This window comes from Lactuca serriola, chromosome 5 (assembly GCF_051521515.1).
Source record: "Lactuca serriola cultivar US96UC23 chromosome 5, Lser_US96UC23_V15, whole genome shotgun sequence".
Lineage (NCBI taxonomy): Eukaryota > Viridiplantae > Streptophyta > Magnoliopsida > Asterales > Asteraceae > Lactuca > Lactuca serriola.
Window position 1 is genome coordinate 170,039,980 of NC_136412.1, and position 15,679 is coordinate 170,055,658.

General features: G+C 35.7%; 1 protein-coding gene across 1 annotated transcript; it reads left to right on the forward strand.

The window, feature by feature from the left end:
* The first annotated feature begins 1,114 nt into the window (after window positions 1-1,114).
* Window positions 1,115-4,840, forward strand: LOC145053249 (protein disulfide-isomerase-like). Its single transcript, XM_079001254.1, has 10 exons — window positions 1,115-1,386; window positions 2,192-2,222; window positions 2,351-2,638; window positions 2,740-2,928; window positions 3,146-3,271; window positions 3,496-3,633; window positions 3,770-3,889; window positions 3,974-4,091; window positions 4,190-4,302; window positions 4,540-4,840. The coding sequence occupies exons 1-10, from the start codon at window positions 1,205-1,207 to the stop codon at window positions 4,747-4,749; spliced, it is 1,515 nt and encodes a 504-aa protein (XP_078857380.1). The 5' UTR covers window positions 1,115-1,204; the 3' UTR covers window positions 4,750-4,840.
* The last annotated feature ends 10,839 nt before the right edge of the window (window positions 4,841-15,679 follow it).

Genomic DNA, 15,679 nt, shown 5'->3' on the forward strand with positions numbered 1-15,679 from the left:
CTGAAACCCATTCATCTTAACTACCTTTAAATCGACCTCAAGATATAGAAAATGGCTCAAAAACAACACTGGCAAGCTTTTAAGGAGATCTACATGATGACAAACAAAGATTCGAGCTTTATACCTTAATGGAAACTGGAATGACACAATAAACTCATATCTTTTTTGCTCCTCTTGAAAACCCCTCTTCTCTCTTCTTCTTCTAGCTTCAAAATGCACCAAAATCCTCCACAAAATGAGAAATACTCCAAGAATGCTTAAAGGGAGGCTAGGGTTTAGTAAGGGACGTTCTGAGGGTGATGTAGGCTGGTTTGGGGCGCATAATGTTGTTTAAATAGGGTGCAAACCCTTGAAATTAGGGTTTCATCCAGACTGACAGACTCGCTGAGTCCAAGAATATGGACTCTTTGAGTAGCCAGCTTAAAACGCGTGCAAAACCCGTCTCTACTCGACGAGTTGGGCTACAGACTCGTCGAGTACCCCTTAAGAATTGAAAATTGCTTTATTTAAATCACATACCAGAAATGGGGCGTTACACATACGCATCTTGTCAAACATTCCGTTCATATCCTATTACTATACGATCATATCTTTGTTAACAAACATATACTAAGGGCTTTATTGAAAGTATTTAAGTACAATATCTTCTTTTTTGTTCATAAGACCAATAACGTTTATGAATCTCCATTAAATAATGTCACATACATGACATATTCTTTTATAAGCATTTTCCGTTTTAACATTTATATTCATCCCATAAGTTAAAAACCATAATTTAAGAACAAACGACTTACACGAGATACACACAAATATGACTTCATATAACGGATATTTGTTAATACTTTCAGGCTTTAGCCCCAAAGACCAAAAAGAAATACTATAGTAAGTTTGCGACCAAAAATGCAAAATAATCACTCATTAAACTAGATCTGTAAGTTGAGTATAAGTCAAGGGATAAAACTTACACTTTACCCTATTGTTTTATTTGAGGACAATTTATAGAATCTCACATTCGATGCCAATATCTCTAACATTCCACACCTACGACGTCGTATAGGGCTCATTTCCACTAAATACCTATTTATTCACGCCGTAGTCGCTCGTTTGTCTTGGTCTTCTTTCTCACATGACAAAACTATCCATAACGCTCGTGACTATATATAGAGAGAGAAAGTAGAGAGAAGAGGCATAGAGCTCAAGAGCTATGGCGTTCTCTAGGGTTTATACTGCACTTTTCTTCTGTGTTTTTGCAATCATATCATCATGTGTCTCGATCTCTTCTGCTACCGAGGCGGAGAAAGAATATGTTTTGACATTGGATCACTCAAATTTCTCAGAAGTCGTGTCTAAACACAAATTCATCGTCGTTGAGTTCTACGCTCCTTGGTATAAATCTATCTACTTAATTTATCTTTCATTTACTGTTTGTTATGATTCGATTAATTTGTTCTGATTTATAATTAACAAACTTACTGTTTTCTGCAATTGAGTTGAAGTTTGTGGAAAAATGTTTGACTGTTCTTAATGTCTTCAATTTGGACTTTAAGGGCTCGCAATTTTGCATGTATGTAGATCGATTTGTTCGTGTAATTGTTTGTGAGTTATTGAAGAATAAATTCTGTTTCTGTGTGCGTTCGTTTGTGTTTTTAGACACAGATCTAACTTTATAGATGCATTTATGGGTAGAATGGAACCGAGAAAGAGATTGAAGCATTCAGATCAAGTTTTGTTTGTACAGTTCATGCAAATAGATGTGCGATTGAACAACATTTTGTCAAATCTGTGATAATTTGTAGAATTTTCAAAACTGAATCGGGTCCATATATTCCGTTGTATCTAATAACGTTTAGACCAGCTTTTGTTTGACTGATCTGGAATTCTGGATCTGTTTTTAAAATATTACAAGAAATCTTAGTTAATTGATTATTAAATGTCACACGTATCTCAGACACTTTGCTTTAGAAAGTTGGTTTTAAATTGTATGACCTCCCCCCTTGTTAATTTCTGATGTATAGGGAATTCTTTTTAATAAATCCACTCACCTACTATCATTTCTTATTACTTTTCTCAGCTTCAATTTGTATCAGTAGGTTTGGAATTGCATATATCTAAGTTCATTCATTTAAAATTCTCCTTGTTCAATAAAATCAGTTGCTTACATTTATAAATTGCATCCTGCCATTTTCAACAGGTGTGGTCACTGTAAGAGTCTAGCTCCAGAGGTATCTATCTATCTATCTATCTATCTATCTATCTATCTTGTTTCTCAAATTGTCCACTTATAAACACAAACTATCTTTCTTGAAACACATAATGATTTCATTTTTCACTTGAAACTTGTTATGTGCAGTATGAAAAGGCAGCATCTGTGTTGTCAAGCAACGATCCTCCAGTTTATTTGGCAAAGGTTGATGCCAATGCTGAAGAAAACAAACCACTTGCACAACAATATGAGATTCAAGGTTTCCCTACAATCAAGATCTTGAAAAGTGGAGGAGAAGTTGTTCAAGACTACAAAGGCCCTCGTGAGGCTGATGGTATAGTGGAATACTTAAAGAAACAAGTTGGTCCTGCATCATTTGAAATCAAAACTCCAGAAGATGCAGCCACCCTTATAGATGAAAAGAAGGTCTTTGTGGTAAGCTTTTCCATTCCTTTCCCAATTCCATTCCTTTCCTAATTCCATTCCTTTCCCAATTCCATTATAAGAAGGCCTTACATGTTTAATGCACAATACAGGTAGGAATTTTCCCAACATTCTCTGGTGAAGAATATGAGAATTTCACAATCTTAGCTGACAAGCTGAGATCAGATTATGATTTTGGGCATACTACCAATGCTGAACTCCTTCCACGTGGGGAATCACCAGTCTCCACCCCAACAATTAGGTTACTGAAGCCCTTTGATGAACTATTTGTTGATTTCAAGGTATTGCCACTTGTACACATGTACCCTATCTTCTTATGGCTAGGGTTAAATGCAAGATATAACAATGTATATTAGGTAGATATTTCAAAGTATAATGTCTAAATAAAAGTATATTGAACTTACAATGCTATACTTGGGTGGATTCTTTGTTTCTTTTAGAATATAAAAATAAAACACTTGTGACAAATTTATTAACATTTGCTTTGTGATGTTTCAGACATTTGAAGTTGATGCCTTGGAGAAGTTTATCGAAGACTCCAGCATTCCTCTTGTGACACTCTTTGACCAAAGTCCATCCAACCAACCATTTCTAATCAAATACTTTGAAAGTTCCAATGCTAAGGTATATGCCATACTTATTTGTTTATTATTATAGCATTCTACTTTCATTTCTTCATATTACAACATTTTACCATGAAAAATCCACATCCAAACACAAAGCAATTTTCCCTTCTATAATTGGATGATTTTTTTTCATATCACATTGTCCTAATAAGAACAAAATGATAGTGCATTGCTATTTCTTGCATTTAGGCCTTTAACTTTCAATATGTTTGTTGTGTGTAGGCTATGTTGTTTCTTGATTTCAGTCATGAGCAAATTGAAAGTTTCAAGTCAAAATACAATGATGTTGCTGGTGTATACAAAGGAAAGGGATTAAATTTCCTCATTGGTGATGTTAAGGCTAGTCAAGCTGCTTTGCAGGTAAATTATATATATATATATATATATATATATATATATATATATATATATATATATATTTTCATTTTTCATCGTTTTCTTTGAATTTGACTGATGTTTGACTTTCCTGTTGACCTGGATGTGATGTGATGTGCAGTATTTTGGGCTTAAAGAAGACCAATCACCTGTCCTCATTGTACAAAACAGTAATGGTCTCAAGTTTATCAACTCAAATGTTGAATCTGATCAAATGGCTCCTTGGTTGAAGGACTATGTGGTATAAATAATAACAATAATTATAATTATATATTTTTTTATGCTCATTTATTATCGACTAATATTTTGTTGGGTGTTTTTGTAGGATGGAAAAGTGAAGCCCTTTATAAAGTCGGAGCCTATTCCAGAAACCAATGACGAGCCTGTGAAAGTGGTGGTTGCTAATAGCCTTAAAGACATGGTTTTGGAGTCCACAAAGAACAGTAAGATATTTAAAAATATATTTTAAGTATTCAAGCGTTAAGTCATTCTATCTATATCAAGTAAAATGACATATGAACCCCTCGTTGTTTGTTGACAGTTCTACTAGAGATCTATGCACCATGGTGTGGCCATTGCAAGAAACTCGCTCCAATTTTGGACGAAGTTGCTGTCTCCTTTGAAAACGATGCTGGTGTCATGATTGCCAAATTCGTAAGTTCTCACAACACCGAGAATACTTTTTTTTTTTAACGACGAGGGTATTTACGTCTTTTTTCACACACGAGAGAGATCAAGATCATGTCCGGTTTCACCTTTATGGGTGGACGTGGAACAAAAAAAACGCGATTTTTGTCTGATTGAGCTGAGAGTCAAGAGTCTCAGACGAATTTATGCCAAACACAGTACAAATTGTAGAATTATTTAAAGTTTGTTTTTGGTGTTTATTAGGATGGATCAAACAACGACATTCCAAGTGATACGTTTGAAGTTCAAGGTTACCCGACGTTGTATTTCAGAACCTCAAGTGGAAAAGTGTTGCCATATGATGGGAACAGAACAAAAGAAGATATTATCGAGTTCATTCAAAAGAACCGTGAAGGCGAGATTTCTCAACCAACCACAACCACAACAACCGAACCAGCAAAAGATGAGCTATGAAGAGTTTTCTTTTCCCATCCGTAGTTCAGTTTCATGTACTCTTTTAAGTTTTGAGACTTTTTAAGTTAAAATTGCGGATATTATCCTTAAATTAGTTGTGTACCAAACCACCGCCACCTCCACCACCACCACCGTTGCCACCATGGCCACCACCGGGTACTTTTGTAATGCATGGTATGAATAAATGTTTGGCTAGAATGAATATAAATAAAATGAAAACGAAACTACTTTTTCAAAATTGTTGCTTCATTGGAGGAGGTTTTTAAAGTAATCATTAACTATAACAGGAAACTTACTTGATCTGAATTACGAATACAGTAAACGGGTAGAGGTCTCATGTCATGAGATAAAATTTCGTAAATCTATTTTATGCTTTCAGGAATTAACGAGGGAACATATATGGTGATACTTTTGTATGTAAAGGATATATCAAAACATGATGTTTCATGCCCTTGTTTTGGCGTTTATCTGAAATTACAAGAAATAAATAAACGACAAAACTGCACAAATGGTCCCTGTGGTTAGCTGAAAATTACCATTTTGGTCCAAAAAGGTTTGGACTAGCACCAGAGGTCTAAACTTTTCATTTTGTTGTGAGTTTGGTCCGTTTTGCTTTAAACATTTTAAAAATGACGATTTTGCCCTTAGTTTTTTCTTTTTTAGTTTTTTTTTTATTAATTTTACTAATTTTTTTGTTAAAATAAATAAAAAAAATTGAAACTAATTCTCTCTCTCTCTCTCTCTCTCTCTCTCTCTCTCTCTCTCTCTCTCCACGTACCCATCTTCATCTTCTTGAAAATCAATCCACAGGAACAAAAAAACACCCATAACAAATAGTTGAGCTCGTCGGTTATCAATGGAGATGGAGAAAACAGAAGGAGAAATCATTATCTAGGGTTAGTCTTCTCCATCTAATTTTAGAGATGTTCGTCTTCTCCATATGTTTCCAGATCTGTTTGTGTTTTCCATCATAGTCAGAATCAGTTTACAGCACCACCCCTTTCTCAATTTATCTTCTCCATCTATGGCTCGATTTTCAGATCTGTCACCAGAAAACCCACCTCAACCACACCCTCTAGTACCATGGTAAATCTACAACATATCGTCTCCAATCTTCGATCTTGTCGCATATTTCCAAATCTGTAAATGTCGCTCTGTCTGGAAACTCGAGCCACAAACGCCGCCTCGCCTCCATCTCCGTTGATCCTCGTCTCTCTCTATCTTTCTCCATCGAACGTGAAGACCATCGCAGACCAAAGATTTGGCTAACTAAGGTCAGCGATTGGTTAGGATTCTCAGATCCGACGAGTTAGGTTTTCAGAATAACGAGTATCAAACGAGTTAGGGTCTCCCAAATGACGATCTTTCTTCTTCTACGTCGGAAACCCTCTGTCGTTGTCGTCCTTCTTCATCGTCGAAAACTCTCTATCGTCAACGTCTGTGGCGGAGTTCGTATCTCTACTTCTTTGACGTTAGTGGTGGTTGTGGTTACAGATCTGCATATGGTGGTGGATCGGCAAGGGCTTCTCATTCCCTCCAACGCTCCCTTTCATTCCCCTTCTCTATCTTCATATAGAATAGCCACTGTAGATTACAGGACATTTCCGGAATTCAAACTTGAGAAGGAGAGATGTGGAGGCGATGAGCTACGGTGGAGACGGTAACCGGTGGTGGTGGTGTTCATGTTTACCAGAGGGAAAAAAGATGGGGGTCGGTAGTGAATGGATGATAACACAATTATTTATTTATTTATTTATTTCTTTTTTGTTTAATTTTAAATCAGAAATATAACAAAATAAAAAAAAATAGAAAATGAAATTAATGAGGGGCAAATCGGTCATTTTAAAAAAGTTCAAAGCAAATTGGACCAAACTCGTAACAAAATGAAAAGTTTGGACCTCTGGTGCCAGTCCAAACATTTTTGGACCAAAGTGGCAATTTTCAGCTAACCACAGGGACTATTTGTGCAGTTTTGTCTAAATAAACGAATTCTTTTGATCTTTGGATACGTTGGTAAATCTATATTCTCGTAGTAGTGATCAAATAAAGCCATAGACCAAATGTCATTCCCCCCCCCCTCCCAAAAAAAAAAAAAGCTAAGTGGATTTTGATTTAGAAGAAAAGAAAGTTTTTGTTTTTCAAATTACCATTCTCCAAGGTCCCACCATCTATTGGAAAAACTCCAAATACCAATGTTAATGTGGAGTAGGAAATTTGGTGACCCAAATAAATAATCTAACCTAAATGAAGTGAAGAAAACCCGAACGATAATTTCAAATATATGTGTTTGGAATATTTGTATACAAGTTCAACTTTACTGTTATAAGTATTCGTAGTTAGGGATTCTATTGTGATAACTTTTTGTAAGAGTCTAACAATGTCACACCCCCAAACCGGAACGACGGAAACGTTCGGGGGCGGAGGACGTCATGTTTAGTATCACAACACATATATCATAACAATCATACTAACCAACAACCATTGTATTAATATTAAAGTGTTTACAAGTAGTGATTCACAAAAGATAGAATCCAAAAGTACATAACAAAATAAGACATGAAGCTAATATACCCCATCTTCAGTATCCCAGTGCGCGTACCTGTCTATTAGTTTCCTGAGAATACAAATTATTTTGAAAGAGTTGATCAACATTTAAGCTGGTGAGTTCATAAGATTTTAGTGATGTTAAGTAAGTTGTAAATCCTTTATAGAAAAGTTTGCCTGTTCCTCAAAAAGATTCTATATCTTCTGATATGATGAAAGATGAGTAAAATGACTCTATAATCCTTTCTATGAATGCTAAATGGATACAAGTTATATAGAATCCAGATCAAACAAACAATTGATTGTGTGAATCTGCCCTAAGCCCACAACCAAACAAGGAACAGGAAATGAGGCGGAAGTCACACATTCCATTGCTTGTTAGATCTCCATTTTATATAACCCTGGTGTATTCACTTGGTACTCATGGAGTTAATTGTAATAGTTTCCTTATATTTGAAGAAAACATTCTTTAAGAAAACCGTTATTTCTTTTAGTAAAAATGGTAACCACAATAGTTCCTTCTATAATCACTTGGTTTATACTGGCTATATATAATCTACTATCGAATACATAGTTAGTTGTGTAAATCTTCCCTAAGCCCACAACCAAACAAGGAACAGGAAGTAAGGCGGAAAACACATATCCAACTGCCTATCGGGTATTAATTATATATAACCCTGATGTATAGACCAAGGTATTATAGAATTAACCACCTAAGGTCCTTTAAGTTATATTGGGTTAATAAAATAGATTAAAACCTTTACTGGTAAGTTTCTAGTTTTGTCTACTACATGTTCTATTTGAAAAGTATGTTTTTGTACTAGAAAACGGTGTACTGACTTTGTATGTTATGACCTGGCCTATACCTGGTACCCCTTATGATTATGTCACACCCCCAAACCAAGGATGACGGAAGCGTCCGAGGGTAGAGGACTTCATGTACAGTATCATAACGAGTATAATAGTGCTCAAAGTAAACACAACCATTATAAATATAATCAAGAAAGTTACATGATTTCACAAGTTTACATGTTTCAAAATCGATTACAATATAATGACAAAAATGTTTTCCTTGACGCAGTAGCATTCCATCCTCAAAAGCTGGTAGTTACCTGTTTTACTGATTACCTGAGAATACAAGTAGCTTTGAAAGAGTGTCAACAATTAAGTTGGTGAGTTCATAAGCTTTTAGATCTACAGTTTGAAAACCCTGCTTATTGCCAGTAAGTATAGTAGTTTTATTTGATAACGTAAAACTGAGCGATGTATCCCGAGTTTGAAAACCTTTGTTTGTAAAGGATATGCATAACCAAGAAAAATCCAATATTTTCCATAAATAACGTTATGTAGTCTTAAATCTCAAGACCTAGTGTATGCATGTTATTTCATACTCATAGCAATGAATGTTGATTTAAATGTCTAAATCCATTTTTAAAGTAGAAATCCTCGCAAATGTGTGTCATTATCTCCCTATGTGAGTCGCTATAACCATACTATGAAAAAGATGACCTGCACGCGACGTTCTTCAAGCGTCGAAGTAGATATGAAATTTGTCACCCCCGACTGGCCGGTCGAACTGTGGGAAACAACAAAGGGTGTGGTTTGTCAATCCCAATATAGATCTATACACAATTATCATGCTCTCCCTACAAGAGATTCTGGTTATAACTAGCAGACGTTTTAACCCGTACTCTAAGAATACAATGAAGACTAGTCTGGCAATTTACGATAACAAGTTTACGTGTAGTGAGAGTGTAAAAACCTTTTTGGTAGTGGGATTGAAATCTCCGTTTATCTTGTATGTTTGAAAAGTGAAATCTCAAACTATACCCTTTATAGTTTATTGTGTAGTATGTAGTAATTTAGCAAAAACATAACTATACTTATTATGTTTCATCTTGTTCTATATGTAGTAAGAAAGGACTCTTACCATTTAGTGATTTCTTTCTAATTATATCATAACAGAAAAACACATGCAAAATAAGAATTTATCAAAGTTTAACACTTTGCTCAACATGTTACAAAGTGTTGTGAAAGTATAAGTTGTTGATTCGTTTTTAACATTTCTGCACAGTTTTAGAAAAATCACGGAAAAATCATACGAAGTCGAAAACTGAATCCGTAAACTATGAGAGTTTAGAAAATATGTCTAGTTTGTTCATAAATTTTATCATTATTTTTAGGAGCCTCTAACTGGCGCGAAAACGTTCATATTCACAGTCTGGTCCGAATTCGTAGCTATAGTGATAGACAGTTTTGTAAAAATCACCACAAATTGTTGAAAAATCATGTTAATATGTGCAAGTATTCATTTTAAAGGTATAAACCTGAACTATTTGCATCTAGTATAGTTTTGAAAACAAAAATGTTTAACGTGTCCAAAACAGTCCGTGAATGGAACTGAACTTTCCTGTTGAAAGCTAATGTTTGAGTTTAGTTAAGTTTTTCGTGTTTTAACTTGTATTATCCTCCCTAAAACTTGAAGAAAACATAAAAATGTAGGGGTATGAACTCACCTTGAGTAATTCTTTGAGATGAATGTGGAAGAAGAGAGGCTTCCAAGTCAAGAACACTTGGGATGTGCTTGAAGATTCAAAGATTCTAGGCACAAATACGATGATATTTGTGTAAGAGATTCATGATTTGAGTGAAGAAGTAAAGATTATTCAAATGTAGGATGAAATACTTACCAAAAATGAAGTGAAAAGCTCACGAACAACCTTGAAGTCTCAAGTTCTAGAGAAGGAAGTGAGAGAGAGAGGTGTTTGCTTTTTTGTGAGAGGGAATGAATAAAGTGGAAGGAGATATGAGAGTTTCCAGCTTTTGATGAAGCTATCCAGCTGGAGGAGGGGTGTAAAAGGACAAATAGTTGATTAGGTAGGGAGGAATAGTGATTGAGGGTTGTCCTATGAGGGTATGGGTGTTAGTTTGTGTCATACTCTAGATAAAGTCAACACTCCAACACCATATCTTACCCAAAAGATATTGTACTTAGTTTAGGATCCCCCTCCTCAAAATGTGATTAAAATATGATAATATAGAGTCTCTTAAGTCAAAACACGAGTTTGGGTGAAAATTCCGTGTTAAAATCACGAAAAACGAGCTTAAAACGAAGTCGTGGTCGAAAACCGGGTGAAAATGGCAAAGATCCGAAGTCAGGCCGAAGGTTCGGTCGTTAGAAGTTGAGAACCGAAGGTAGGTTCAGTCTAGGAAGGTTGAGGACCAAGAGGAGGTTCGGCCCGAGCAGCTTCGCATGCGAACACAAGAAGGAAGCGAAATGGAGCGAAGGCGGAAGAAGCGAACTATGCCGAAGCTCGGATGGAGTGAAATAGACCGAACCCGAAGGTGACTTTGGTCCTGAAAGTAGTTTCGGTCTTAGCAGGTTTGGTCCCTATGGTTCGGCTTCGCTTCTCTGGTCTCGGATTCGGTCGTTTGGTCTCGGTCTCTAAGGTTTCGGTTCCATTAAGGTTCGGTTCTAATGGGGCTTCGGTCCTAATATGAGCTTCGGCCCTATATGGTTGTTTTATCAATAAACTTCCTGTTTTGCGTGGTTTTTGGCTTCGTTAAGTGTCGGGATGACCCAAATGATTATAAAAAGTTGAGGAAGTTTATGAGAGAGACTTGGGAGAGATTTGAGATAAAGAGAGATAGAGTGAGAGAGATTGAGAGAGACTTTGTTTGTGACCTTTGCGGGTGTTTAACTTCGAAATGCAAGGTTTGTAAACCCTATTAAGCCTCGTTATGAGTGTTATATGCCCTTGAGGGGTATGAAATAACGTTTTATCGAGTAGTTCTATCACTTTCCCTGATTAGGGTTTAGATTTTCTAAACATATGAAACTTTCAAGTGGTACTTTGTATTAACACAGCAAGTTATATAACTTTAAACCTAATGAAATCCTTAATATACAAGGGTTAATTGAGTTAACCGGTTTGACTTGTTGACTTTTATTGACTTTGACTGGACCAGAAATTGACGGTTGTCACAGATTACTCAGTGTATACGGAATATATATATATATATATATATATATATATATATATATATATAGCTAAAATCGAATAGATAGTAGACTATGTGTATCTGATCCAAGCCCACAACCAAACAAGGAATAGGAAATGAAGTGAAAAGCACACATCCTACTATCTGTCGGACCCGATTTATATATATCCCTGATGTATAAACTAAGGAATCATAAAGTTAGCATTATAGGCCCCCTATTAACTGAATGTTCATGTTTCGAGTAAGTTATGTATTTTATTTATTATTGTCTGGTACTTTGTAGATATACCCTTTTTAATAAACCGGTACTTTGTAGATGTACCCCATATATAGCGCCGATACTTTGTAGATGTACCCCATATATATCCCTCCGATACTTTGTAGATGTACCCCATATATACATATAAATCATGGCATATTGTAGATGCACCATATATGTATATATCCTTATACCACTTTTAATATCATCTTTTGTTTAAAACAATGAGTTAATGATATATTCCCTTCCTAGGTTACTGGGAATAATTAGTATAAGCGTTTTTAATCATGATTTGTTCTTCTGTTATAGTATTTAGTATGTTCTCTCTGTTATCGTGTATTGTATCTTCCTCCCTGTTTCTCTTTATAGTATGTTCTCTATGTTCTAGTGTGAATTGAACCTCTAAACTATATCTATTATAGTTTACTAGTATGTTTACTTGAACTGATACTGACTTGAAGAAAAGACTCATTTTTATCTACTAAGTTATGATTTCACTTTGAAAACAGAATTTTGTAAACTATAAAGTAACATAACTTTAAAAGAGTTTTTGAAATGTTTTGATCACTTATTAATACATAAGCAATCCTTTAAAAGATGTTTATAACAAAACATTTACTCAATTTAACATTATGTTCAACTTGTATCCCCCCCCCCCCCCCCCCCAAAATCATTTAAAATAGTTTAAAAGATTGATTATAGGGGTATGAACTCACCTTATGTAGGTGATTCAATCGAAGGTTTACGTAAGGATGAGAAGTTCCACGAATGTATCCTCGATACACAAACGAGTCCTAATGACATATACTGGCATGAATTTAGTGTTTAAAGCAACTATCATACAATGAAACACTCCAAGGGACTAAGGGACACTTGGAATGGAGTGTAGAATCACATATGATTGATCAAAGGAGTGTTCACGGCCAAGTAAGGAGTTTACGGCCGTAAACTCATGAACATTATGCAAAAGAGAGTGGTTTAAGGTCCTATCTAACATTCATTAGGGGTTCAAGGTCTAATGCTTGGATATGAGAAGGGTTTGTGGCCAAAAGGTGTCCAAATCATGGGTTTACGGCTAAGGGAGATTCCATGCATGGCCGTAAACTCAAGATGTTTAGGGTAATTGGGTCTTAAATCAAAGGGGTTCCAAAGGTTCAAGTGTTCTAATGGATAACAAGTACTTAGAAGTGTTTAAGGCTCACGATATGACCAAAACAAGGGTTTACGGCCATAACCAAGAGTTTATGGTCGTAAACTCTTGAAGTTTATGAGATTGATGATGTTTCAAGACTATGATGTAGTGTTTAACATGTCCAACTAGATGATAGATGGAATACTCACACTTTTGAGGGCCTTTGAGGAGTTTTTGGCCACCAAGAACAAGTCTGTGTTCATGGTGTTCTTGGTGAAAGATGAAGATTTGAAGATCTATCATAAAAGAGATGATCTCATGGATGAATCAAGAAATGCTTACAAGATTAAGAAGGATAACAACTCAAAGATGGGAGAAACACTTACGTTTTTGAAGATCTAGGATGAAAAACTCGATGATACTTGAGAGAGAATGAAAGTTTCTTGTAAGAATGAAAGAAAAGTGAAGGAAATGAGACTTAGGGGGGGGGGGGGGGGTTACGGCCAACCATGAGTTTACGACCGTAAACTCATGTGTCGTGGCCGTGAACTCCTTTTGGTGGTGTTTAAGGCTTGAATGTTGTACAGTGATTCTAGCAGGTGCTTCCTAACACTCATTTCTTGAACGTACTAGGCTTAGAACACTCAAACAGACTCTAAACAGTGCTAAAAGATAGCACGAGCGAGTCTGACTTAAGGTTGATTGGTTTGCCTTTACAAGACAAAAAATTTTCGGGTTGTCACAAAGAATAGAAAGAGTTCTCCACTTTTGTCCGTGAACGTATGTCACATAGATCAAACAACGTTAAATTCTTGTGTCATTTTGTTGTTTTATTTTGCTTTCTTGCGTAAGAGCCTGAAACCACGAAGTGCAATCTAATTAAATGTAAGAGGGTGTTTGGGATTACATATTTAAAACAATAATAACAATTTAAAAAAAAATGCTTATCGATCTATTTTGTATCAATATATAGTTGTAAAAAAATGTATAAATTAATTTATACAATATCAACACGCTATCAATTGTTTTTAGTATTCGATAAATTCTGTTTATACATGTCGACACAAAGACATCATTGAATATTATTAATTTATTTGTTCTTTTACTTATAAACTTTACTTTATCATTTTACAAAAAAAAAAAAATACAATATCAGTAACATTAAAAAAAAAAGTCACGACAAGACAATAAATATGACAAAAATATTAACAAAAGTAATAAACGAAGGTCAGAAAATATATTAGAGGTCTTTTGGTGGAAGATTGTTGATTCCAAAAACATGAGTGACATATATTAAAATAATACGACGCGCGGTGGGATCAAGTAAATGAATGTCAAGTGGAGGTGATGCTATTGCTTTGGTGGCCTTAAAATTAAATTAAAAAGGTTTTCTTCGGGGATAAGAAACGAGTGGGAACTCTTTACGTTATAAAATGTTTTTAGACAAAACTTCAAAAATGGTCCCTGTGGTTTTTAAAAATATCAAGTTTAGTCCCTAAGTTCAAAAAACCTCACAGATGGTCCCTGTGGTTTCAAAACTTTTAACAAATGGTCCTTTTTGCTAACGCCGTTACCTTTTGACCGTTAAGTGAAGGGCATTTCAGTCATTTCACAACCACAGGGACCATTTATGAAGTTTTGCCTTAATTTTTTAAGTAAAAAGAAAAATAAATATAATTATTTAATATTAAAGGCCTCTCTCTCTCTCCCTCCCTCCCTCCCTCCCTCTCTCTCTCTCTCTCTCTCCCTCCCTCCCTCCCTCTCTCTCTCTCTCTCTCTCTCTCTCCATAAAGATCCCCCAAATCTCAAATCTATACCCACCTGGTAACTTGATTAAAAATGGCTCCGTTCTAGCCACAAACGCAACCTCCTCCTCCCTTCTTTTCATTAACCAAGCAACCAACAAACACCTAGTAGCTGTCTTGCTTTGTTTTTTGATGAGAAAACAGTCGGCAAGCCAAGGGGCTTCCACTGCACCACCCATTCCGGCCTCTTTCACCTCATTTTCTTCGACCAAAATAGCCCCCAAACCAACTGTCACCTGTCTTGCTTTGTTTTTCTTCCATCGATACCCAAAACAGCCTCAAAGAGATTTGGATAATACAACAGGTGTTACTTATGGTATGTAATTAATCATTATCGATTACAGTCTCTGTTTCTTCCATCGAGGCATTTTCACGAACAGTTGATGTGCATAGGTGTTTTCAGTATATTCATACATTGGAGAGGAATTGAGATAGTACAACAGGTGTTACTTATGGTGATATGGTGATATCTACCCTCTTGGAGTTAAACAACATGTATGTAATTAATCATTATCGATTACAATCTCTGTTTCTTCCTTCAGATTTCATTTACATTCATCTGAATCTAATCCACAATTTGAATTCATGAACTCGGGTTGCAGGGGATTTTGATAAACAGGCAATTTCTAGGGCCACAAATCGATTCAGTGACTAATGACAATGTGATTGTTAGTATCTACAACAGCTTGGATGAACCATTCCTCATTACCTGGTTTGTTCTTCATCAAATTTTTTTGAATTTGTTGTTTAAGTGGTCATAATCGATGAAAGAAACGCGAAATCTGATGAAATGATTACTTGTATGGATGATGGATCAGGAACGAGATACAACAGAGAAGGAATTCATTGCAGGATGGAATTTATGGCACGAATTATCCCATTCCACCTGGTCAAAACTTCACTTACATTCTTCAAGTAAAGGATCAAATCGGTAGCTTCTTCTACTTCCCTTCCCTTGCTTTTCATCGAGCTGCCGGAGGCTTCGGCGGCATCACCGTCTCCAGCCGCCCTAGGATTTCGGTCCCATTCCCACCACCCGACGGAGATTTCACCATTCTCGTCGGTTTTTCATGTGAAGTAAGCACGAGAGAGGGGGGGGGGGGGGGAGGAGGGTGGGGCCTTTAATATTAAATAATTATATTTATTTATTTTTTTTTTTTTTTATTTTTAAATTAAGGCAAAACTTCA